The sequence below is a fragment of the Diadema setosum genome, chromosome 19, assembly GCF_964275005.1.
Source record: "Diadema setosum chromosome 19, eeDiaSeto1, whole genome shotgun sequence".
Taxonomy (NCBI): domain Eukaryota; kingdom Metazoa; phylum Echinodermata; class Echinoidea; order Diadematoida; family Diadematidae; genus Diadema; species Diadema setosum.
Genome location: NC_092703.1, coordinates 30,932,670 through 30,960,202, shown reverse-complemented (window position 1 = coordinate 30,960,202; position 27,533 = coordinate 30,932,670). Strand labels below are relative to the sequence as shown.

Here is a 27,533-nt window from a genome sequence, read left to right as displayed (position 1 = left end):
GGCAATATGGAATAAATGCTTCTTACACTAGTTAGAAAGTGACAACAAAATAACTAATCAATTTCATCATGGTCATATTTAGGTAAACAAACGTTAGATTTAATTGTATTCGATCGTCAAACACTTAAAAAAAAAAAAAATCCGGGTCAGAGTGAATACTAGGGGCCTACATGAAGTGATTCATGTCGAAAACCTATTTTGTGAATTAGGACCTCTGTAATACACAATGACGATCAAAAGAAAACAAATACCTCTTTTTGTGAAACAGGACCTCCAAATGGCAATATATACAACAACAAAAAATCCCTTCTAAATAGGGAAAACATCGACGCCACCTTATATCTAAAAACCAGACCTCTCTTGACGCTTTTCTGGGTGCACAGAAAGTCATAGGGAGACCCTCCTTTGCAATAAGCAACAAGCCCACAAATCTCTCTCGTCATGTGCGCCACTGACCAACAACATAATACGTGGATGCATTTCTTTTGTTATTGTGCTGAGATGCTAGTAGACAACTATGTCAACCCCGGTCATCAATTTAGATCCAGTCAGTGGAAAAGAATGTGTAGAGAAAGACACTGACTCCTAGCAGGATCGCCATGTTGACGTAAATAAACGTCTTTGCTCTCGGATCCTGCTCAATCGACGTAGTGATTTTGCGGATTCGTTTCTCCTGCTGCCTCGCCTTGCGTTGGCTGTCTTCGCTATCCGCCTCGTACCCACAGAACCAAGAGAGGGCGCGATACAGTTGTCCTTTTTCAGCTGCAACTGCACCATCTATGAGATGAAAAACACACACAGAATGTAAAATGGACATTGAGAATGTAATGCAGAAACTAGTTAGCTATTTACAACTTGTGCTGTAGTCAAGAGAAATGTCGATTTCGGTTCGAATTGTACCTGACGTAACATTATGTTTGTTTTGTTTTGTTTTTGTGTGCCTTCTTCTACTCAGAAACCACTCTATGAAATATTTAAGAATATACAATTCTAGGAGGAATTCTAAGAGAAATTTATTTGATGAAAATCGGTTTTGAAATGGCTGAGACTGCCAATAACAAAGTAAAACAAAGCGACAATAAAATGTGGATCCCGCCTTCTATTGGGATCGCTTTGTTTTGAATATCTCAGCCATTTCAAAACCAATTTTCATCAAACAAAACTTGAATTCCTCTTCGAATTATATACCCTTCCATATTTCATAAGTGGTATTACATTATCTCAAAAATCACCATCAAAAACGTTTGGAAACTTGAAGTCACATCTCGACCGAAACTCCGTTTACAAATGCAAGTAAAGTTCGTTTCCACTTTATTATCTTTTGTATCCAGACTTCTTCCACTTTGTTATCTTTTGTATCTACGATGATTCGATTCCATCAATGTTCTTTTCCAGAGGGGCCCACACACTACAAGCTCTGTCTTTTTAGTGGGTCCCTCCATTTTTCGCACGGTATACATGTACTTCACTTCGATCACTTCTGTTGCTTTTTTACTATACAATGTATGATTACTTTAGGTCCTCAATTATTGTACAGTCTATTCATTTCACTATGTTCTATTTACCTTGTTCTCTGTTATCAAAAGAAGTGAAACATATGTTATGTCGAAAAATGAAATAAACTTTGAATTTGAATTTGAATTTGAATTTTATTTTTTTTTAATCATCAATCTAGTTCTGCCTATATGCACTGTCAGTCACAAGGTTCTATACGACGTGTATCAACCAGGTCAGGCAATTTGTCGCTTTGCTTGAAGGAATATTAGTCCATTGAACCTTAATCACAGGTAGATAATTATAGTATCTCGATGGATGCACTGTAATATCAGGCGTGGTCGTACCTCCGTCCGTGGGTGTAGTCGCCGTATCTACCTTCTTCGTCCCCAGCTCCGTCGGCTCCTTCATTTCGATTGTCTGCACGTTGTCTTTCTCATCCCCAGAATCGTCGTCGTCTTCGAATTCCTGTTCGTCTGATCTCTTTGCCTTGCTGAATCGAGTCCAAAACGTTGTTCGAATCAGCTTCAACACAAGAAAGAACAAATAAGAAGGAAAACATCTCAAAATTAACCTTTCTGTAGATGCAATATCTGAAACGAAAACCCATCTATACACTTCATGACTGCATTCTTTAACCAGATGTGATCTTTTATTATGACACAATGTGTCGTGTTCATACAGTTTGCTGACATTTATGCAAGTCATCTTGAGAAACTATTAAAGGGGAAATTCAGTCCAAATATAAGTTAGTCTGATAAGAGAAGAGTAAAATATCACGAGTGCAACGGTAAAATTTTTACCGAAATCGGGTAAAAAATAAGGAAGTTATAACATTTTGAAGTTTTGCTAATTTTTCAGGAAACAGTTCTTGAACGGTCAATATGAATATGCAAATGGCAAAGCGAGCATGTCATACCCTCACAGCTTGCCATATAGTTTGCACATAAAATTTTGAAATTTCCATTTTTTCATTCCAACGCAATTATGCCCAAGGCTCAAATCCTGATATATCTGACTGATAACTACTCAGAAGTTATTCAACCAGAAATAACATCATATTTTAGACTTCAATGACAGAAACATTGAATTTTCATCATTTTTAGTACACAATCAATGGAAAATTGTGAGGGTATGACATAGTCAGCTCACTCATTTACATAATCATATCAACTGTACAAGACCTGTTTTCCAGAAATAAACAAAACCTAAAAATTTCACAACTTCCTTATTTTTCATCCGATTTCAGTCAAATTTTTACCATTGAATTCGTAAGACTTTACTCTTTTTTATCAGACTAACTTATTTTTCGACTGGATTTCCCCTTTAAGAGTGATCATCATTCTCCCTGTTTCATCAATATGGATATTGACCATGAGATATAAAGTTCCAAAATTATAGGGGAAATCCTGCCAAGATATCCTTTCAGTTGTAATTGTATTCTTTTTCTCTTTTACTTGTTGTTTGAAGATGGATGCACAATTAATCATCCCTTTCGTTTTGAGGTTGTTCACTTACCCTTTCAGGAGGAGGCGGCTCAGTAAGAAGACTAACGACAATGTCGACAGTGAAGACAACGGTGAAGAGAATCATGTTGAAGTAGAAGTAGTGCATCTTTAGGATGTAAGGCCGGTTATCCTCTTCCCAGCAAACCGGCGCTGGCCAGATGAAATCCAGAATTAACCGAGTGAAACCGGTAAAGGCGCCGGCGATCAGTCCCCAGAACGTGCCCTGTGAATGACATTTCAATATCATTATATCAATCTGACCCATCAGTCGCCATGGATACACACATGACCTCTTTATTTCTCATATTGAATGACTATGACATAGTTGCTACATTGCTTCGACTGATTAATATAACAATCATCCTTCTATATTGTAAATAATTATTGTGTGTCACAACTTACTCTGCTCGCATAAAATTTGTCGTGCCAATCACATCAATAAGTCAAGCAGAAACCGCAGTCCACAAATGAAAAGACATTCTCAAATATCTGCATTTAGATCAATAACTTGGCATTTTGACAAGTGACAAGTGTTTGATGTATTTTTGTGCCTGTACTACGAAATTCTAGGGTTTCTACTCTTTATATTGGCAAAGGAAATGAAAATTAAAAATCGCTAATGTGGATGCTTCGCACACCATAGTGCGTGGGTTACACGGTGTCTTTATAGTTCTATAATAAGTGTCACAGTGTAAGGAAGTGCACGCAGGTTATTCGCATAATAATAGATAGTTCACGTAACCATGTTTGTTGAACAATGTAAATGCACAGTTTTAGAATCATTAACTCCCAGTGGAGAGGAAGTCCAACACTACGTCCACCTCACGATTTTCTGTGAGGGTTTGCTCCCTTGGTCTTTGACTATTTTATTTTTTTTTTAAACCTGGTCCCATGGAAGACGAAGAGTGACGATCACTGTTACTACTGATGATGGACTTCCAGCCGTAAAGCCCTATACAAGGATCCTCGAAATTTCTCCGTGAAGTATATATCTTACTGTATTGAATGATTAATCTTTATTTTTTATGTATGGAAGTAAAAAAACAACAACATTTAACAGCAGCAGCAGCACTAACAACTCAAACGAGATATGAAACTCGTCACTTGAAGACGAGTTGGGGGTCATCGGTCACGTCTGATCGACAACGACAAGATGTGATATAACGACTTTAAGTTTGATGGAGATAATCAGAGGGAGCAATCCTATGAAAAATAACTGGAAACTTAGCAGCGTAATGCTGCGAAAAACAATCACAATCACACACACAAAAAAAAACCATCAATCACAATAAAACTCCCTACCATTTCGTTTGCCCTGGGCCAGAGTATGGCTAGCAGGTAGACAGCACAAACACTCGGTGTGATTCGACCGGCTATCCGGGTGAAATAGCGGTTCAAACCGTCACCACCCTGGAGCAATTCGATGGCGGGTATCCAACAGATGCTGAGACCGACCATCACGACAACGATCACTCTGGAGAGCAAAAAGAGAAATTATGATTACGAAGTGATCACATCTAGTCCTGTTGTTTCACACAATAATGATGATACCTTAGCATTAAAGCAATGCAAATCGCAAATGATATGAATGTTCACTTGAGTTCACTTCAATGCGTAACATGATGACTTTGATAGTGAAGACGGTAGGCTTATAAGCAAAAAGTCACTATCAACACGTCATAGAACACCTATGAATCAGATTCTATTGTGTGACTTCTCTTTTTCTGGTTGATGATAGCCCCACCCTCAGCCCGTCCCTCTTAGATCGATGATTTTGAAGGAGAGGCTACTTGAAGCTGTCTAAATCGGCACGAACCTTCCAACGATCATGAGTTCTCTGACCGAAGGCTCTTTCCCGGCGAACTTTTGTCTGAAGTAGAGCCAGATGTCGACCGTGAAGAGAGTGCTGATGCTGTTGAAGAACGACGTCAGGCTGCTGACAATGGCGGCGAGCATGACGGCCAACATCATCCCTCGAAGACCTGTCGAAACATGACACGATCACGACTTGAGTCTTCTTAGTTTGAGTGGATTACAGAAGTAAAGCCACGGGAAATTCTAGATGACTCAAAGCTATAATGTGAGTTCACTAAATTCTTTCACGCCTAGTCATTAAAAGAAACATGTCCATACTAGTATGTAGACATTCATAATCTTTATACAGTACCCTTTGGGCCGAATTGCCATGAGAAACTATGTTGCAACTAAATTTGACTGATCATGAATAACGTTTTGGCATTATTTCCTCCCCCCCCCCTCTCTCTCTCTCTCTTTCATAATATATTATTTATAATTTTGATTTCTCTCGACGCTGCGCGCTTCGGGAAAATATGATCTCTTGAAGAAATTTTGACTCCTGTGTTCCGTGTCCCGTGTTTTATATAACACATTCCTTATACAGTACAAAGGCAATATATGTATGATATTCAGATATGTATGATATTCAGATATTCAGATATTGATATTCAGATATTGATATTATATGGTACCTGATGGCATGACTCCAAGGACGAGACTAGGGAAGGCGGTGTTGGTGCATCCTTTGGGGTTCCCGCAGGCGGCCAGGCAGGACTCGGCTGAGGCACAAGCCACCGTATCTGACCAGACAAGTAAGAGAAACCATGAGAGTGTTCGGTAGTCATGCTGACAAAGTATGTTACTGATATCTGTTAACTGACAGCACACCATCACTGTAATATTTTGATTTGATTCAACAAGATACGATAATACTGCTACGTTCGAGAATAATTACCCGGAAATATTGCTCAAAAACGCTGAAAGAATAGCACAGAAATGTGGAAATTGAAGGTTACAATCTAATATCCCCAGAATCTACACCCGAATCGAATCGTGAACAATCCTTTTCTCATGGCAACTACGATGGACATCATTACCATGTCTACTGAACGAAAAGATGTCTCGTAGGAACAGAACAAAATTACTGAAAATGCAATATTAGGAAATGCTAATATTGGCGCACGAGTCCATGGGCGCTCAATTATTTACTTTGCTATTAAAGAAAAATATTCTTTTCGGACCATTCAGAAAAGAACTGCAAAATATCCGAGGAAATAATGTTCTGATCCGCCGGAACCGTTCTGTCATCTGTCTCAATTTTCTCGGATATAATTATTATGCGGGAGGTAGTAGTCCCCTACAATGGATGGAGTCTTATACCTGCATAGAGAACCCTAGCGATCATGCCCGGAATGACGATCATAAAGAGAGGTAGAATCTTGATGTAACCAGCGAAGATGCAGCCTCCCTGGGCGTGGGACAGGCTCTTGGCAGACAGTGTTCGCTGAACCATCACCTGGACAGAATTTGGGATGATCGTGCAAGTGATGAGTTCTGACATCCTATCTTGTGTGCTCTTAAATTTATCGCGTAGTATTTAAACACTGAAATAGACAAAGAGTCTGACCAGGCATCCGAATACGCACGTGTTGCAATCTCTCTTTTCGAATCTAAAATCAGATGTATATTTTTCACGAAAATTCATCTTCAAACATCAAATCAGAGTACTTCTAAACGGCCAATAACAATTCAAGAATAGCTTGAATCCTGCTATAGCAAGAGTCCTGCTTTAAATTTAGTATAGTGCACATTGCATCATCCTTTCTGAGGTATCTCCAGGTGGTGGTTACATTGTACAGGTATCTCACGAAATAAATGGTCAATACAACGTATCTAACAGATTGGCATAGGGGTGAAATGATCAATCGATCTCGAAACAATAGCAAACAAGGTGACTGTTTTCCATTAAAATCTTCTCTCTCTTTCTCTAAACTTAAAGTTTATCAAAGTAAACCCAGTGTGATGGCCAAAGACTGACTGCTGAAAGCTACGACATCATTGTGATATAGATAGTACGACGACCTTTGACTTGATTGCCCACCTGTTCTGCGCAGAAGTAAGTGATTGACGTCATAGTCTGTCCGATGACGAAACCGACCCATGGGAAGTCGGAATTGAAAGGGTGAGGGTCACGGAGCATCTGGAATGCTTTCGGGTTGGGGTAGCCACAGGTGTAGTTTGGAGTGTTAAGTGTTTCGTTGGAAATGGCTTGAAAGTACTTGACCTTAAGGGATTGGAAACCGCCGATCTCTATGAAACCTGGATATGGGAATGAGGGCAAGAAAACCCAAACGAGACAAATTTGATATCATCACGGTAAAAATCTACAACCTACAGGGATATTCAATTGTGTTTCCTCGTAGGCCTATAGGGCCTATTGTCTGCATTCAAACATTTGCGTTGCTATCTCTGGTAGAAACGTGGAATATGTTCACAACAAAGGGTAGCCGTTTTGGCAGGCTCACGTAGCTTCTAACACGTGCTTTTTTATATGCATAAACATACATACCGTATATTACGCATCAGCAAAAACTAGACATTTTCATTGCCACCTTGATTGTTCATTAAAAAAAAAGAAAAAAAAATACAGCAACACCACTGTGCTTACTGGGTATATCGGCATGCGCTCATGGTGTGCATCACCAGTGATTACGCGCAGTTTTCACTGTGACGCAGCGTGTATTTTCAAATATCCTGGCAACAAGCAGGACTATATACTGGGACATACCTTATCGTCTTCTCACTATCATATCAAATGCAATAACGTACAGTGTTATAGCTGTGTTTCTGTTATTTCAAGACGATTTGAGGATATTATTATAATCTTGGATTATCTTGAGGACACGGAGGGATGAAAGCCAAAAGGTTGCAACAATGTAAGTGATTGATTTTTCATAAGACTATACATCAGAGAGATAACTTTGTTGACAGTGTGGAGCAGGCGTCCATTCATTGTGGAATCGTTTGATAAGATTCATGTGACCATGAACGTGAATGGTTGAATTTTATTTGAGAATGTTAGAAAGCGTCGATCACACTCAGTAAACTTAAGATTCCTTTTACTGTTAACTCGTTTTTTTATATATATTTTTTTCTTTTTCACTATCAGCCAGGGGGCTGATAGTGAGTCCAAGGGTAAATATAATTATTGTTATTATACGGATTAACATATTTTACAATAACACGTAGGCCTACCCAAAGGAGGAACTCTATATGAACAACGGGATTCTACTTACTCAGTATCATAAGGATGAATCCGCCTATCAGCATGATAAACACCTGCACTGTGTCCGTGTACATAACAGCGGCTAGACCACCTGCGAAAATAAAGTACAAAGATGGAGATACTATAAATCTCGGCTTATATGAACATAATCATGATTGACTACAGTGTTATAGTGATCTCTATTTATTCAGTATACCCACGAAATTGGTGATTTACATTGTTAAGGTGCAGTCCCATACCATCTTTAAGTTTATTTTGGTAAATACTGAGTCATATCATACTCAAACACAATGGAAGGGGATTTACAAAAATCAGACCTGAAGTAGGCCTAGGGTAGTTATGGAATTTAAAAGTTTAAAATAGTGACATTAGTACAAGGTGTATCTAATCGCCACCGCAGAATATGGAAATTAGAGTATAGATAATAATGTCATATCCTGACAAGCCTTTCGTTGAGACTTGAGATAGACAAAAATCACATCTGATCTAATCTTATTTACTTTCTGACATGAAATATAAAAAGACAAACTTGTATCTTTCTCATGATTCTTTTTTAATAATATATATAAACAACGTATAGTAATGAACACTTCAATGGGGAGAAAGGATTAAAGTTAGTAAGTGACTGGCCTGAAGCGTGATACTTTCTTAGCTTAAAACTAAATAAGATACCCTCTTTATAAGAATTCCGCCCTGTGTGGAATTGCGCTTCTTTAATGAAAGAAGGAAGAACTATGTAGGCATTAAAATAGCAATGATGAGAACATGTAATTATATGATTGCAATAAACATAATCATACCATAGGCAAGTATTGAACATCAGAAACACAAAATGCTAACATCATCGCCGTTGCATTAATTTGTCCCTTTGGGGACTCGACGATGAAGTATTCTTCGGTGATTTCATAAAGATTGGAGTGACGACGTAACTTTTGATTTGGAAGTTGCATAATAATGGTATAATAATAACTGATATTTTGTTACCGAGGACACTTCACTTACCAGTAAGGGTAAAAATTCCAACAAACACCAAGATCAATACGATTGACAAGTATTGATTCCACCCCAAGGCCTGCTGGATAAAGAGGGCTCCGGAATAGAGATCCACCTGCAATTTTGATAGAAAACGAAGGTAATGTTGTTGATGACTGAATGACGGAAAAACATTGGCTGTGTTGAGTGAAAAGAAGAAGGAAAATAAAAAAAATGATGATGCCGTAATATACCAACACATTAAAATCCGCCACGTGTCCGTATAGCTCTTAAATTAAACAAAATGGAAAATATTACCAACGTAATATCTAGTATCACTGTCCACGTGTAAATTACATGTTTGACAGTTTGACGTTGAATACACAACAAGCAGATACTGCGCAGTCCATTTGCCATTACGGTTGCACACGATATGCTTTACATTATACTCGCTTCTGTTGTTGTTGTTGTTGTTGTTGTCGTTTTGGTTTTAATGGCGTGTATCTCTCAGAACTGAGTATTTTGGACATAAAGTAGGTTTCGGCAAAGCCGCGGGGATCATTATTTTAAATTCGTACCGAGATCCTTGCTACGATGTAAACAAAGATTGACATGCAGGCCAGGTAAACTCGGATCCTCCGACCTCCAAATCTCTTCATCATAAACTCCGGTAAAGTGCATACCTGGTGACAGCGAAGAAAACAGAGCCAAAGGATATAAAGTACTTCACAGCATTGAAATACAGTATGTAATGAAATGTCGGAACACACAATAATATACCTGTCCTTCCAAAGTTTAATCCTGTTCAAAGAAATTAAGAATGTTGACGCTAGAAGAGTGATCGAGGAGAAACAAAAGTAAGCAATCGGTCACTGCAAACTTGGACGAAATGCAGACTTAATAAATTGCTGAAATTTCCTTTATTACATCCTGGGTATTGTACAAGCTTTGTCCGAGATGAATTTTGGCAATGCGGTATAGTGGCGGCCATTATCTCCCGGGTTATCTCCTTACCTGAGAACCTCTGTTTTGCCCAAAACAAAACTGAAGGGTTACTTCATTACTATACAGTGCTAGATCACTTTTTTAAAGACAAATGGAACTTGGCTTTCATCCATAATACTCTTTCATAACTTATTACCGGATCAGATGAGAAATTTTAGTGCAGGTCCTTATGCAGAAAGTTATAGTTGAAAAAAAAAAATGCTCAGAACATTGTAAAGCATAGCACTAAATGTGTATATGTTAATTGTGTTTTTGCCAATCATTACAATCATCAATGTTATCTTGATTATCATAAAGAATGTCCTATTATAAACAACGTATTATTTAGTATGGCTACAGTCAAACCTCCTATACATAGCGGCCCCCGAGGGTGACGAAAAAAGTGGCCGTTAGAGACGGATGGCCGTTACAGACAGAGTCTTTAAAACTGCATTTGTCTCAGATATGGGATTGTTTTTAGTAGCCATATGCGGCAAGTGGCCGTTATAGTCAGGCGGCCGCTGAAATATGTTTGACTCTACATGTCTTACCCCTGAAGCGATGTAGACGGGAATAAAAAGGAACCCCATGAGTTGAAGAAGACCAAGTGCCTGAGGATAAAAGAAAGGCAGTAATCAAACACTGTCATAAATCGAGGTCAAACATTCGTGTCATGTAGACCTATTTTCTTTCATCCCTTCATCCTCTTCTTATCTCTTCTTCTCTTCCTTCCCTCTCTCTCTTTCTCTCTCTCTCGGTTTTTTTTTTTTTTTTTTTTTTTTTGCCAGTCATATTGTAATGGCTGTATCTATACGTGTTTCGCTTTCGCAACCAAATGACTAATTATGAAAATACTGCATGATTTGCTGTATGATTTTGCAAGTCCAAATTACTTTTTGAATTTCTCCTCATAAAATGCACTTGAAGAAGTTTTAAAAGTTTAATATAACAGCACAAACGGACGTATTATCATGACAGAGTCAATGACAACGATTGAAATGATAATGATGATGATGATGATGACGATGGTTTATTTTCATTCGGATTATATAGCAGATTATTCTGGCGTTGACATAGCCACTGATACTGCTAAATATTCATGTAATTTTATTTTATCCATTTATCTGTTTCATTTTTATTGGAAAGAAGATTCAAGAGAGACATTGTGAGTTCACAATGTCATGTCATTTCATTTCATTTCATTTCATTTCATTTCATTTCATTTCATTTATTTCATTCTTTCTTTCTTTTTCGTCAAACATAACACGAAATGAATCAGAAGATATGACATAGGCATGTATTCAACTTTACATGGTAGATAATGTTTAACAAATACGAAATTATACATGCATACCGGCAAAATACAAAGTTATGGTTGGAGGGAAAAAAAAAAGAAAGAACTGAGAGGTTCACTGAAAAGCATGCTTGTAAATTGTGAACCACTCAAAGGATTCTTGTGAATACATTAAACTTTTTTTTATTTTATTTTTTTTTACAAAGACAGGAGAGAACAAGACAGGACAGAACAAGACAGTAGAAACACAACGACATTACATGACCTTACAGTAGGGTATACCATGACAGTAATAAAACACAAAAGAATAATGGAAAGAAAGGAGAGAAAGAAAAAGGAAATGAAAGGAAAAGCCAACACGCTGAACATCGGGATCAGAAGAGGGAATTGAGGTGTTTCAGCTCGATCAGCCGAGCAAAGTTTATACAAATAAGATAATGTAAAAAGTACACAATGATGAAATCAACGATTGACGATGAAGTCGCTGGAAGTTGTGAGCTCTAGCACGACTCCTTCTCAACATATGTCAAAAAAGAGTGTGGGTTGTTATCTTTCTTGGTCGTTTCAAGGTCAGAGTGAACAATAGTTTCATATTTGTTGGTGGCTTTGTTATATCCTATCAAATACATATTTTTGTGAAGGGGAGTGCTTTACTTGTGTCATCTCTTTCCGCTACGCTCATGCAAGGTGAAGGTAATGACGGTTTCGTCAACTGTAAATGCATTACACGTTGTTGTGGTGAACAATTTCATCATAAAACTTAAAAATTAATGTTAAAAGGTAGTTGCCAAATACAGAGCTTTAAAGAGTCGCGAACCTGTTGCAAATTTCATGTCTAAAAATGAAAACTAGTACGAATCGCTCGCCCCCTATTACAATCTTTAACACAAGATACGATTCGCACTATATTTACAGGACAGTAAAACTCTCGATATGTTTATCAACAAACACGTAAAGATGTCCTTTGATCAGACACGATGAACAAATTTGTCGCGCGGTGACAATACATGTCATATAAACGACACTTATCTGAACGTAAATTTAGACAATAAGGGAGGCTGTTCTTTAATCTCGCGAAACCAAGGTTTCATTCTGTTTATCATAGTATAAAAACGAATCTAGAATTTTTATAGAACCGATATTTGTGCCACGATGAACTGATGGGATTATTTCGGTATTTACCAAGGAGTACGCTGTATTACTCTCGGAGTAAATTTAGTAAGGCGTTTTTATCCTTTACTTTGTCTTTTGAGCACAATAGTGTACCAGATTATGATATTCATAGTGTTGTTTACGTTTATGTTTACGCTTGACATTCAAGTTAATTCCAACACATTATTCCTCGCACCCTTTTGACCTTTTGTTTTTCGTTCAGTTTCCTTTCAGCTGGAAACAGAAAATGTGAGATTAAATAATTTCACAGAAGAAGAGTACAGTGTCGCACACAGAAAACAAATAATAGCTAAAGCTGAATAACTTGACGCTGGTAACATTCATGTATCATTATGTTAGAAATGAAAATAACGGATTTTATGATGAAATATATATATATAGGAGTAAAATTAATGCACCCCTACTGATAAATCCTGATCACAATTCGTTAGCATAACTGCTATATAGATGGAAAAAAGTGACTAATTGATTTCGATATCCAGTTGTATATCATTTCATAAGTTGTTGTTTACATCAAATCAGCATAATGAATGTCATCAGGGACAGAAAGCGTGCATATCAAAATGGAGTAATAGTTATCTCGACGTTGAAACTTACGTTTAGCTCAAAGGCACCGGGAGTCAGTCCTCCTGCGGCTGCATCCCCGGCAAGTCCAACGAAATGTTCGCTGCCAATGTTGCTGCCAAATATCGACGCACCGACCTATACAAAAGCAAATTAACAAACAGCAAACATAGGACGTTCTGATAACTCTGAGAAAAAACAACAACAACCGTGAAAGAATATTAGGCATGCAGAAGCCGTTGCATCAATATCCCAACATGAATTTAAGTACATCATGATATCAACATATCTCATTTTCCACTTCCAGCAGTTTGGTATACATGTCCTTCATGGGTGTGAAATAGGTACGAGTTTGTTGCCTTCATACTGGCTGACTTTTTATCATAAATTCGTAAACTTTTAAAATCCCTACCTCAATTTACATCGACAACTAAAAGGTGATATTATACATGATAACCAAAGTCTTAATAACAAGATGGGCTAAAAGCAAGACAAAATACCGGTAGCCATGTCATGAATCTCCCTGCGAGAAAGTAGCCACTGACAGTCCCTCGATTAGTGGTGAAGAGCGCCTGAGGAGTTAAGTGACAATAAAGAATTTCATCAACATATTGACACGCAGCAAAACATTTTTTTAGATTCATGGATATTTCATTTTATGATAAAACTGTTATGCCCTATGATGAAAAAACGTGGCTTAACAAGGAGCTATTTTTTAAGAGCGCTACATTACGAACACTTGCACAGCCAATTCTAATTACGTTGTATTGATTTTAAGCACGCTCGCTTTGAAGATGTGAATGGACTACAGAACATTTTCTAAAGCTACTTTATACTGCTACTATAGTTTTATCTACAGAGATTTTACGACAATATAGGACAGTTTTGCATTCCCACAACTGATCAAAGAAAATTTTTTGAAAAAAAAAATGAAAACCAAATGGAAATGAAACCTTGGTCTAACACTGAATAGCATTTCCTACAGGAAAAATAACTAGTGATTGTATTTTCATTATCATAATATTATATTACTATTATTGTTATAACAACTTCTGTTCGACTTTGTCATCAATATACTATAGGGCCTAATCGTAAACCTGTTATGTAAGTCCAGTATATTGAATTACTCACTAAGCAGTTACCTTGCAATGGCTAAACAATTATTTTGCATCCTGTAAACTAAGCATCTTATCTTATCATAGAAAGAAAGGGAAGTTTCAAATCTTAGCCCCATTTGTACATGTTCAGTCAAATCTTAGACAGTTAAATTTTTTTTTTTTTTAATATCAAATTGGAACTCGATTTGAGGAAAATATCGTACGTAAACAGCTGCTCCAACGACGATGATGAAGTAGATAACGATCGCCACATAATCCCACGTCGTCAAGACAGCCGTGTCCGTATCGTCATCCATGTCTGAGTATCAGGCAATATCAGCCACAAAATCTGTCGTAAGCAATAATTGAGGTGTCGTAAAAGCATAGTAAAAATTTATCACTGTAGGTGCTCTATATACTTGAGGATATTGACATCAGGATGTTATCACCTTCGACCTATTTTACCACTCTTAATCGTCTCTGATGGGACTAATGACTACGCGATGATGATTTTGTATCATTATCACGTAGCACTTTATTCCCTTGATGAACTATGTGTTCCAGAGTACTATTTTCCTTGACATGATGGCTTCTGTTACAGGGAAAGAAAATTTGTTTTAATGACAACACGGGTGTTGTACTCTGACACGCCTATCCTTTTATATCAGATTAGAATCATATCATGATTATATAAAAGGAAGGTAAGTAGTTCCATAATTATCAACCCGTCTTGTCACTCAATAATTTAGGTATTATGTGGTGGATATTTATGGAACAAATTAGCGTTTACTTCTTCAAGTATAATCGTTCTGGAACATTTGATATTCAGACGACACCTAATTTTGACGGCATTCGTTTGAATAACAAGACACGGGAGAAGTGATATCATTATTCATGGAATGTATACAAAGGCCCTTACCGTAAACGTGCAAAAGTAAATCGTATGATGTCAGACAAAATGTTTAAAGTAACATAAAGTTTCTGTTTACTTAAATGTCACGATACACAATATTGCCAGCAACGCGCGGGCGGTTAGAATGAGACTAATGTACATTCCGTAAACTTTATAATATTCTCGATATTTTGTAATTTTGCATGTTACGTCACTTTTGACATTGATATACTGTACTAAAAGCCTATATTATATTTTTGGAACCCACATCCTACAAGCTTTGCTTTTTAGTGGGTTCCTCATATTACACGTCAATTATACGTCCTTATACATGTGCGGAATTTTGGTTAAACTGACCATTGTTTTAAAAACATTTCTTTTTCAAAATCAAGTGGAATATAAAACTTGTATGAAATGTGGAATATGGAACATGAATTAAAAAAAAAATGTTGTTAGATTTCCAACTTTCGTTCAATGATAATAACACTCGCCATGTATAGTTACATGTTTTATGTGTACTGCTCTTCCATATACGGAGTAATCAATTAGGAATTGTAAGTTTCGTATGCACCTTCCCTCCATTGTTTTGATGGTTTTGAGACTTATTCGAAAGTACATAGCTTATTGTCAATTGAAACCAAAATATATATCGTATTCAAGATGTGACTATAATGGATATGCAGGCCTATTACGTAAAAAAAGAATAACATCCAAATATTTCACATTCATTATGCATATTATGACAATATATTACATGCATATAGTTAGTGTTTATATGAAAACTTATCGTTTATCATTAACTTCCAGTAACATTGTTACAGGGTAGTCCTGTTAGCATCAAAATTGCTCTACCAAACACAAATATACACGCATCATGCAAATAAGAACTATTATAACAGAAAATATTATTCGAATATACATTGGAATTCTTATGAAATGGCACGATGAAAATAATACTACAAACCCAGTTTGACGAAAACATACAGACAGTAGTGACACTACAATGACAAAAATAATCGGTAGATGGCAGTCATTGCAACATGTATTCATTTTGAATACTGATAGTAAAGGTATTAATGGACGATGACCTGCTGATTATTGTTCGACAGATCCAGCTCTGCGGATATTGGAATTACGTGTTATAACCCTCCCTTCTAGAAGGATGTTTATCTATCTTTATCTGTATATATCTATATCTCCGGTCTATCTAATTATCCAGATCTCTATTGATCGATCCATCTATCTCTATCTTTCTATCTATCTATATCTATCTATTTATTTACAGTATCTATCTATGTCTATCTATCTATCTATCTATCTACCTGTCTATCCATCTATCTATCTGTCTGTCTATCCATCTATCTAGTACACGTATATATATCTATCTCTTTCAATGTCTTCCTTGCAAAAGTATATGACAGTGTTGTTCTGCAAGAAGCACGACAGCGAAAAGAGAGATGAGGCAGAACTTGGCAGAAAAAAATGGGTATACCCATACAAATCACGTTGGTAAAATAATTTGTTCCATTGATATTGTAGACGTTTTGGGGATTTTGCATGCTCGTTATAATGTACCGATGCTATGAAAAGAGAAGAGAGAAATAAAACAGGCACAGAGGAAAAAAATAGAACACATAGGATTTTTTTCCTTCCTGTATAGCATGGGTCGGTTAAATTGCCATTACGTATCACAAATTATTTTCTAACGGCTGAAAGGAATGAAGAAAAATTGAATTTGCGTATAGAGCTATATTGATATATGTATCATCGTATTACCAATGTCCTATAATGTAGTAATTCTACAGTAAGCATGGTAAACAGTATAAGTGTGAAAGCCACCGGGAAAGTATGAGCGTCATAACAAGAAAACACTGAGTGCTGCATCGGAGATTATCGGGTATTTCGGGATTGTTTCTGTACTTGCCTGCCGTAATGAATCCGAAGAGACGTGATGTAAATGAGGTCTTCTTCTGCTGTAACAGGATCAAAATGATAATGGTGTCCGATGCTAAATAGGCGAATATTTAGGCATTTCTAGAAAGTTGCGGAGAAGATCAAGGAACCGCGTAGCTAACGAGACGCAAGCAGCCTCATCCGTTGCCTGTTTAGGTGGAGAAGGGTTTGTCTATAGTCTTGCGATCAATAATTCCGCGTACCCTGAGGTCGTGGGGCATGACAAAATATGGCTACTCTGTTAGCGATAACTCTAGTCCGTGATTTAAGATGACCCTGGTTTACGACCGTGGGAAGAATAAAGTTTCAAACGTTAATGCCTTTATTCACAGAGTCATCACACGGGATGGTATTTGTACATTCCGTGGAAGGGGCGTGGCGGTATATATATATATATATATATATATATATATATATATATATATATATATATATATTTCTGATCCATATTAGATTATCTCTCTTATGAAAGATTAAATGAATTACTAGACGATTTTAAAAGAAAATTAAGCGTTAAGCTCTTTCCGTAAAGTTCATTTATGTAGAGAAATCTCGAAGTCATACCAACGTCTTCAGAGGGGTTGCGTAACTAAAGAGTTGTGATTATAATGTACGAAAGGCATCGTACTCATATCGATGAACAGAGCTATTGCAGAAGATATACTGTGATTAGGTGATTTATGAAACTACTGATAAACAAAGATTTGCCAAACTTACACTTAACAGCCAATCGCAGGGTGTTGCACGAACTCTTTTAACGCTATATAGGTTGTTGGTTTTTTTTATGAACCGTAACAAAAATGATATTGTCCAAGGTAACCACACGCTACTTAAACGATTTGCTTACGCGAGAATTTCAGTATTGATTCATTTACATACATGTTGTTGTTGTTTTTATTTCATTGTCACTGTTACCACTATCATAATCGCCTATGTGATTCTAAGCCGTGCTCATTGTACTCGATGCTACACACCCTAATACATTTGAGTCAGCGAGTGTCGTTCGAAGCATCAGTATAATTTCATGCTCTCAGACATTATTGCCGTCGGGCTTGTAAGTATTTCTATCCAACAGTAAGTATCTTCCTGTAAGGAAATCGCATCCCAACAGGGCGAGAGGTCGAAAATATGATATACCCTGATGGTCCAAGTTCAAGTCCAGGGTTCACCGGGTCACTGGTGGCATTCCAGTTGTCTGTGGTACGCACAACGACGAGAGAGGGCGTACGCTGACGACATCTCTCATACTCCACACATAACACATGTAATATATATTATAAAATGATTACATCTGGCTCCCATTATATATATACACACACATATATATATATATATATATATATATATATATATATATATATATATATACGCACTCACACACACACACACACACACATATATATATATATGGTCAATAGCACAATCAGGGTATGCAATTGTGTAACAGGGCAAAAATGAAAAAACTTGGTGAAAATGCTTTTTTTGTTGTTTGTTGTAGCTGAGTGTTCAAATTTTCATTTCATGTAAAGAAAGAGTCTAAATTTTGCATTAAACTGCGCATAAATTAGCATTTAAATTAGGGGTGTCGAATTACATTGAAATGACTAATATATTGGAAAAATTCATAAAAAAAAGGAGAATGTTTTTTTCATCTGATATTGCTGTTAGATATTCCTGATAAATATCCCTTTCATTCACCACCAGTACATAGCCATGACATATCACAAAATGTGAATGAATTTCATATTTTCACTTCTCGAAATGGATGATCAATTTTGTAGGCATTATTTGGAATTCAAATAAAACCACTTTTACATATTTTATCATATTTCACTTTTGCCAAAGAGTGAAGAGGTGAAACTTTCAGGAATAGGTAACAGACATATAGTGGCCATTATTACAAATTTTTATGAAATTAGGGCTGGTACTTTGGAAGATATATTTTTCATTAAAAAATTATCTGTACAGTTTGACCTTGAATGTGCGCACAGTGTTTGGATCAATTCTCATATTTGTAAACACAGATAGAAGAATGAACGTGAGATTTATGATGACTTGAGTTGATATCCAAGCTGTGACACTCAAACAATGACATATTCAGCCAAAACACTATGTTTTTGCTTATGATATCTTTAGAAATTGAACAAGCATTGAAATATGAACACTGAACACTTATCATATGACCTTCATGCAGTATAACATGGGCGTGTATCACACTTTTTTATGCTCAGCAATTTGTAAAAATATAAAAAAATAAGTTCCTATTGCTCAAATTTGCTAAAATTTTCACACAATAGATTTCTACATATGTACAATTCATGGTTAAAAAACAAGGATATTCAATAAGGGGAAAGATTCTTTAAAGTAGTCAAATTAGGATATACCTCACTGAAAATACTGAAAAACGGCTGCACTTATTTTACTCAGCATTTGAAAATGGCTCAAAACTCAAAACTGGCTGAACATTTATTGGCAAACAGCGCACCATATTGTAGTGTGTCTTCAGTACTGTCAGGAAAAGCAGAAGAATAAGCTGTTTCTCCATGTATAGCTGTACAGCATGGGTTAAAAGGTCACAATGTCACAAAAATAAGCCAGCATTACACTCCTACCAGGATGGGACTTCAGACCTTATAACTTTCTCCAGCTGAGAGAGCCACTGTTTTTTATTGCATGCAAGCAATGCCAGGAAAAAATCAATTAATTTGATACCAAACACATAGGGGTAGACTTAAAATATGGACCTCAAATCTTGATTTTACGTAAGTTGTAAAACGCTTTTTTTTTACGCATTACGTGGGTTTTGGGGGACTTTTTGGTAATTAATCGTAAATAATTAACAGTAAATGAGAAGAAATTAGCTATTGTCTTACCACATGTGATTACTGATGTCTTAGCATGCTGCATGTGAATTTTTAAGTCAGTTGGTGCATTCTTTTAGAAGTTACAATTTTTTAAAGTGAGAAAGTCATGATTGCATACCCTGATTGTGCTTATCACCATATACATATATATATATATATATATATATATATATATATATATATATATATATAGATATAGATAAACAGATACATTTGATACCAAATTATAGATCTACGGATAATCAGATCAATCATTATCAGATCACGTTTATTAAACCCCACATAAGAAGTAACAAGGAACATGCATCAAACCTAGGTAAATGAGGAATATACAGTGTACATAAATTATGACCCTCTGTCATGGACTAGTACTACAGTTGTAGTAGGTACTTTAGAGTGGGGTAACGTTAAAGGACAAGTCCACCTTCATAGACAAAGATTGAGTGAATGCAGCAATATTAGTAGAACACATCAGTGAGAGTTTGAGGAAAATCGGATAATCTGTTCAAAAATTATGAATTTTTAAAGTTTCTGCTCAGTCACGACTGGATGAAAAGACTACTACTATAGCTTGTGATGTCAATGTACAACGATATAAAGAAAGTATAAAGAAAATTCAACATTTTTGTTTTCACTTTTCTCGCATAACGAAAGAACACTCATTTTGGCTCTTTCAGAAGGCAAGGGAAATAATATCACCCCTAACATACGTCAGTAACAAGTCGAAGAAAATACAATGTGCACTTTGTTCAAAAAGTAAAGTTTTGTGAAATTCTGTTTTTATTTTCCTTATATCGTTGTACGCATCTAACATCATACACTGTAGCAGTCTTCTCTTCCGGCAGTGATTGCGCAGATACTTTAAAAAATTAATAACTTTTGAACGGATTGTCGGAAATAACTTTTGAAGGGATTGTCGGATTTTCCTAAAAACTTTCACTGATATGTTCTGCTATATAAATATATATATATATATATATATATATATATATATATGCATTTACTCAATCCACATGACAGTCATTGTATATGAAGGTGGACTTGTCCTTTAAGGACAATCAGGGGTCAGGATAACAGCGGTCTACACAATGATATTGTGTTACCGCGAAATATCTATAATGAAAATGTGAACCAACTTTACAAAGATGTGCACACAGTACGCGTACAAGAACTTTGCAATTTCCAATATAACAAAATATTTCTGTGGACTTGTTTTAATGTACAATATCACATTTCCTGTGATTCAGTGCTATCCGTGAAGTATGTACTATAGTAACTGCTATACCGTATAAAGTCAATAAAACAAACACATCCATACAACTAGGCCTATCCCAAAACTATTTAATTATATACGTCTAAATGATTTCGATATCATAACCATTCATACAAAATGATGATCTTATAATTATACAGACATTGATGCTAATGTATTATTCTACATCACAAAGCTATAATCGTTACTCCCTTTATAATATGTACCAAGGATTGACATAAGTTTAATTATGTGAGTATGTGAATTATTATGTGTAAACGACGGTGGGGACCCCTTTTGAACTTGATCATGACAATGATCAAAGAATTGAATGCCAATTTAGGTCAACACTGACTGAGTCTTTTGCCAACAAATAATTCAACTTTTGCAAGCTGAGTGTCACGTGATCGCTTACATGCGCAGTAGCCATTGGTAGCTACAAACTGCATTTCGAAAGTCTATGTATATTTATAGTGTAATACGCTGTACACAATAATCACAACAATTCCTATACGGGGCTTATTACATTAGATAACAAAGCTTTTTTATTCGAGCACGCAATATTTCTACCATTCGTTTCAAGAAAAAAAAATCTTGAACGTCATATTATTTCTTTCTATACTTAACTTCTTAAAGCACCAAGTAACATTCTTTCATCACTTTATTAAATCTTATTTCCGAGGCAACTCAATTAGCAACTGCACTGCATTCATCTACTTCTTATACTGACATCAGTAATGCTTTCCATTATCACATTCTGCTGTTTGGACTCCTTTTAGTTTTACTTATACAAATGAAGCAAACACATACCCCTGACAATATTTTGCCTGATGACAGTTTTAAAACGCTGCAGTGTCGAAAGTGAAGAGCATATCCGTCCCCATACCTCTATTCTCGCCAAATGGTATCACATGGAATGAAATCTCTTTTGTTTACGAAAGCAATGACATTTCTTTTCTTTCTTCTTTTCTTGTTTTTGTTTTTTTGGGACGCCAAAACCAAACATAAACTTCCTGTGTTGCCCTTCATCCAAGAAAATGTTTATTTGTCATGAATACATCATGCATGCCCAAGGATTAGATACTGCAGTGTATAGACTGAGGAACACGAATAGTATACACACGAAGTTCGTTCAACCTTGACTGACATACTCATAGTACTGTATGTCCCCCCCCCCAAAAAAAAAAAAAAAATAAATAAATAAATAAATAAATAAATAAATAATATATATATATATATATATATATATATATATATATGTATATATACAATCAGATTTTTACATTGATAACTTCCAATATGACTAAACTGTTCGAATGCTATTTCAGGGTCTAAAAATATAACACCTTACCTATATTTTGCAGAAAACCCCATTCGAGTTAGTTAAGTGGTCACAGAGAAATGTGAATCGTTGTGAAGCATGTCGTTTAATGTGATTCTTCCACGAACGATCAGCACTTGGATGCTCTTGGAACTGCATATCAGTGTGTGAACACAATGGACAGAACTTGGAAGGAAGGAATTCCTGACATGCTCTACAAAAATCCTCATTACTCTTTGACCACTGAAGCAAATCGGATGTGGTTTTCTGCAAGACGAGGGTAATAAGTTATAGTTTCGTACCTGAAATTGTATTTGGATTGATTCACTATTTTTAAAGTTATGATTGCGTAGGTTCCCGTTGTATTTATTTTTTTTAACATAACGGTACATGGCACATAAACAGTACTGTTGCAGTTAATGTAATAATTGCATTTGTATAGCGCTCTTACGGACCAGTTGTTTCACGGCACTTTACGTCACATTAGTCTATAGTGCAACTGATAATATATGATGTACAATACATATATATTTTTTCTCTGTATTTATTTGATTTCTCTTTAATTGTATACACACACAAAAAACCAGTTTCAAATCTGAAATAAAAAACAACTTTAATAAAAATTGATACACCATTACAAAAACACAGACTGTACTAAAGAGACAAAGGGAAATAAGAACCCCCTATCAGCATTCGTACCAAAGTGCGGGAACACGTCTAAATATTCTGTTGACATGAGGACATTGCATATCATCAACGTCAGTGAAGTCAGAGTCTCTGTACAGTCTTTTCTTTGGTACATATCGCATTACAATTCAATTATATATGTATATATTATATATAATTTATATATACACCTATGAGAGAGAGAGGTGAGGTGGGGAAAAACCAAGCAGTATATTTTTTTCCTTCCCTTATTTCCCTGATAGAGAATGAAAACAATACATAAATATAAACTTGAAAAAAAGAACGATTCAACAGTTTACTGAATGTGCGTACCCTCTAAAAACACGAAAGATTGTTTCGGAAGTTACAAAGACAAAATGCAAAACGAGCGAAATAACACAGAATGTTTACGAAAGGTGGTAATGGGATACGTAAAGTGAATGTTATTGAATAATATTTCTTAATTTACCCAAATAAGCCCTGTAATCTATTAACAAAGGGGGTTGACTATGTACACGACAGGAATCCTTCCTCTATAATTAAAATGCTCAAGGAAAACAAAATTGTACAAAAGATATTGCTCTATGTGCATAATGTCAAATTTTGAATAACCGTTTTGGCAGATAACAACAGCTTCAATTCTATTATCAAAATGACGTTTACTCAAATCCTAAATTGTGGGTTTGGAAAAGCAACGTATCTTAATGCATTTGATACATGATACTATTTCTATTTCAAAATGATTTGAGAGCATGTGTTTTACATGAATTGTGACCTCTTTTATTGTCATTTTCATTTTGTTTTATTTATACAATGCTACATTTGCATCAAGCTGTCTTCATCAAACTAAAACAACGGAAATAGAAGCGACAAACTATTTGACAATTGAAACGACAGAGTGAACACTGTAATGCACTTAGATATACAAACAAACCTGTCTTAACGGTCATCTATCTATAGCGACTACCTGCTTATAGCGGCCACTGAAAAAAAAATCCCTAAATTCTACCGAGTCCTATCAAAAGAACAGGAGTAGAATAAAAGAACATATTATTGGTCCTAATGCAAACTTATTTGCTGTTTTTATAACATGCGATATTTTATGTCATAATACAATGCAAGACAAGTGTTGACATTCCAAATTGTCACTGACCTGTCCATAGCGGCTACCTGTCCATAGTGGTCACTTTTGTCTTTTCCCTTGGGACGTGAAGGTTACAGACGGATTTGGTTGTCATGGTTGTATAATCATGTAGGCTTATGTAATAAATATTTGATAGACATGTTCACAACTAAACTGTAATATTACAGCAATGATATTTTTATGGTTCTATAATTATACAGAAGATACACTTGCCTCAAATTCGCATTTGTTCAATCTCGAAATATCATTGTTCATTCCTAATTGCAACCTCTATGGACATGCAGGCTTGTATCCGCTCAAATACAAGATTTGACTTTGATACCACTAATTGACAAATTTCTCAGGCCAATGGATAAGCTGTTCCAAAAGGGTTTGTTCAATGAACAGCCAGGCATCTACTTCTGATGTCTCGTATATTCCACCTGATTTTGGGTCAAAAGTGCCAGAGAGACTGGTCGTTTCAAGAATACAGGACACACTCCACGCTCTATACCAGAATGCTCCCATATCCTGGTAATTTTTGAATGTAATAATTGGTTTGAGCTGACATTTGAAATTTTTCAAGCAGCTTCAAAGAGAGAAAGAAAGACCCTAAACACAGAAGTGTAAATGTGTGATGGTACAATCGGCTTTCAACGGCGTTAAAACGGCGTTAATCCATGAATTCTACGTACACCACACAGCCAGTCCAGGACACCACAGGAGCCATGGACAGTTTTTTTTTTTTTTTTTCCTGGGAGTCATCATAAGATTTAGTCATCAGAAAGTAATTTTGTGTTCTCAGAATCCGAACTTGTGTCATCGTCTTCCTCCTCCTCCTCCTTCTCCTTTTCTTCTTCCTCCTCCTCCTCCTTCTCTTCCTCCTCCTTCTCCTTCTCCTTCTCCTCGAAATGTATGGTACAAAAGCTTTTGACGCCATTACCAATTTTGTCTTGGTCTTCCTGTGGTTCGTCGCCGATCATCGGTCCGCTAGTGGTGCAATTTCTCATTTCTTGCATCTCCATTGCGCTATCGCTGTATGGTTCTTGCGGTGGTTCCAATACTGCTGCATTCTCGTCTGACACTTCTGCTTGTCGCATTTCCTCTAGTTTCTGCTTCAAAAATGCGATCAAATTATTTTCCCACGCCATCTCCTGACATTCCTGTTGTTCTTGCGACATGAGGCAAGATTTTAAAAGTGGCACAAGGCGGGCGACAACGAAAATTAGAATGAAGTAGCCTATGGCAGGTAGAACGCTGAGGCCCGCAACGGTATGCAGCGTCGCAACAGCAAACCACAGTACCAGAATCATAAACATGAATGTCAAAATGGCTCGGAGTACTTCTCTATGTATTGGCTTATATTTCCTGACGGTTTCCTGGAAAAGGCGTAAAGATACGTGGGGCTGACCATCCTCATCTGTTATGAATAGAGCGCTATCTTCAGCATCTTGTCCACATTTTTTTGCAGCTTTGAACATATCGATTAGAAGGCGACGATAGCTGTTATAGAACGTAGCGTTGATATTTGCAACGTATAATACCAAGATACACAAGACAATAAACCGTTGACCCACGGCATCATAGTTGAGGAGGATACCAATAAACGTGTAAGCCAACATTTCCGTGATTGCCATTAATAGAACATAAGCACTAACAGACATAATACATATAACACAGATAACTGTGCTTTGAAAAAATCCAAAGACAAAAAACTTGTTTAATGATGCATGTATCTTCTTTCTTTTACAGCTCTTGCGGATATTGCTCAGAATCAATTCCGTAGGAAAAATGAATATTACATACACAAGAGGTATTGAGTGAAACAAGCAATGTCCGAACAGCAAAAGATACAATTTGGGTTTACGTAAGAATTTTGGGCCACCGAAATCATGACTAGTTTTCCAGAAACCGGGATCAACTGCAAGGAGAGTTTTGAACCGTATTTTCATCAGAAAATCATGAAAAAGTCTATTAGTATATTTCGGGAGATTGAGCGGAGAGTCGAGTTTTACCAGGCCAAAACATATGTTATCCAGGTGTGCCAAGTCATTTTCTCTTACTCTAAGTACTATCTTGATGTATTTGTCGGTGACAGAGGGATCATGGATGTACTTCAGTAGCAAGATTAAGAATGAGACGACCAGTAAACCGCTTCCAACCACTGGAATCCATGGGAATTGCGCAGAATCAGCCAGCTGCCAGATGCTACCAGTCGGGGAAACAACATACTGGCTTTCGGTTCCTCTAGTGTTGGTGAGAAAGAAGACCAATGTTCGAATCCATACTACGAAAAGAAAGGCGAATATAGTAATGATCCCTCGGAGGACAATAGCCCAGTTCTTTTCCCAATAGCTGTAAAGCAGTGTGTACTTAAACCCCACGGGTAGTTCCGTATCAACTGCGAGAAAAGTGTTCTCTGAGGGGTCATTCCCTCTGGACTGTTCAGTGTGGGGCGTTGTCTTGCGAATTATTAACAGGGGAGCTAGTGGACAAAAGAGAGCAATAATGCAACCTAAAATGCTGATTATGAGCCCATAGCGTAGTGCTATTTCGAAATGAGCAGTAGCATTGATATTGTTCTGGGGTACTGTCCAGCAGCTGTATAAGGTATTGCTCCCTGCTAAACCTAAAAAATCAAGGAAGATATTTTCTCCAACATTCTTGCCGATTCTCCCGATGCAAATGTAGGACTCTTTCCTGGAGTAGAGTTCAGTATTATCCTGCAGTGACTCGTTAGCAGAACAAGCCAAAGCTCCAACATAGCTGACAAATATCTGTTGACGTTGTACATCTAACGCCTTGTAGTAACAGTGGTCAGCGGGAAGATCAACGTCTAGATCCAGATGAGCAATACCGTGATTCAGAGTCCATAAAGACAGCTGCAGGTAGTCCAGCGTAAAAGACAACAGGAGACGCCCCTTACCCTCCAAGGCCCAGACAAAGGTACCCGGATCGAACATGTCGCGCGAATTATCAAATATGTTTGTCATGTTTTTGACTGAAATGTGAACGTAAATGATGTCTACTCCCGACGCCATTACCATCTGAAACTTATTCACAGCCTCGGGTGTAGCGTCTATATTGCAGTTGCTTGCAGTCGAGTCGTTGTTGGGTGGTGTGATGGAACCAATTCCAAGGTCTTGCAGGTTCTGTGTGAAGACGGATGGCGTAGAGGTGTTTGCAGTGTGCGGACGTGATTCCCCAACGTCCATGAGAAAATACAGGACGATCAACAATCTGGCTGCAATGCCAAGACAATTGCTCTGGGTATCACCTCGTCTGGAAGCCAT

The 27,533-nt window shown here is 36.7% G+C and overlaps 1 protein-coding gene across 1 annotated transcript; it reads right to left on the bottom strand.

The window, feature by feature from the left end:
- Positions 1-404: 404 nt before the first annotated feature.
- On the bottom strand, positions 405-27,533 carry LOC140242422 (sodium/glucose cotransporter 4-like). The gene is made up of 17 exons (XM_072322159.1): positions 26,901-27,533; positions 25,184-25,403; positions 14,394-14,488; positions 13,573-13,644; positions 13,106-13,210; positions 10,593-10,652; positions 9,636-9,740; positions 9,088-9,193; positions 8,096-8,176; positions 6,901-7,118; positions 6,180-6,315; positions 5,492-5,599; positions 4,819-4,984; positions 4,305-4,476; positions 3,013-3,225; positions 1,842-2,019; positions 405-777 (listed from the first exon to the last, which is right to left on the bottom strand). The coding sequence occupies exons 1-17, from the start codon at positions 27,531-27,533 to the stop codon at positions 539-541; spliced, it is 2,907 nt and encodes a 968-aa protein (XP_072178260.1). The 3' UTR covers positions 405-538.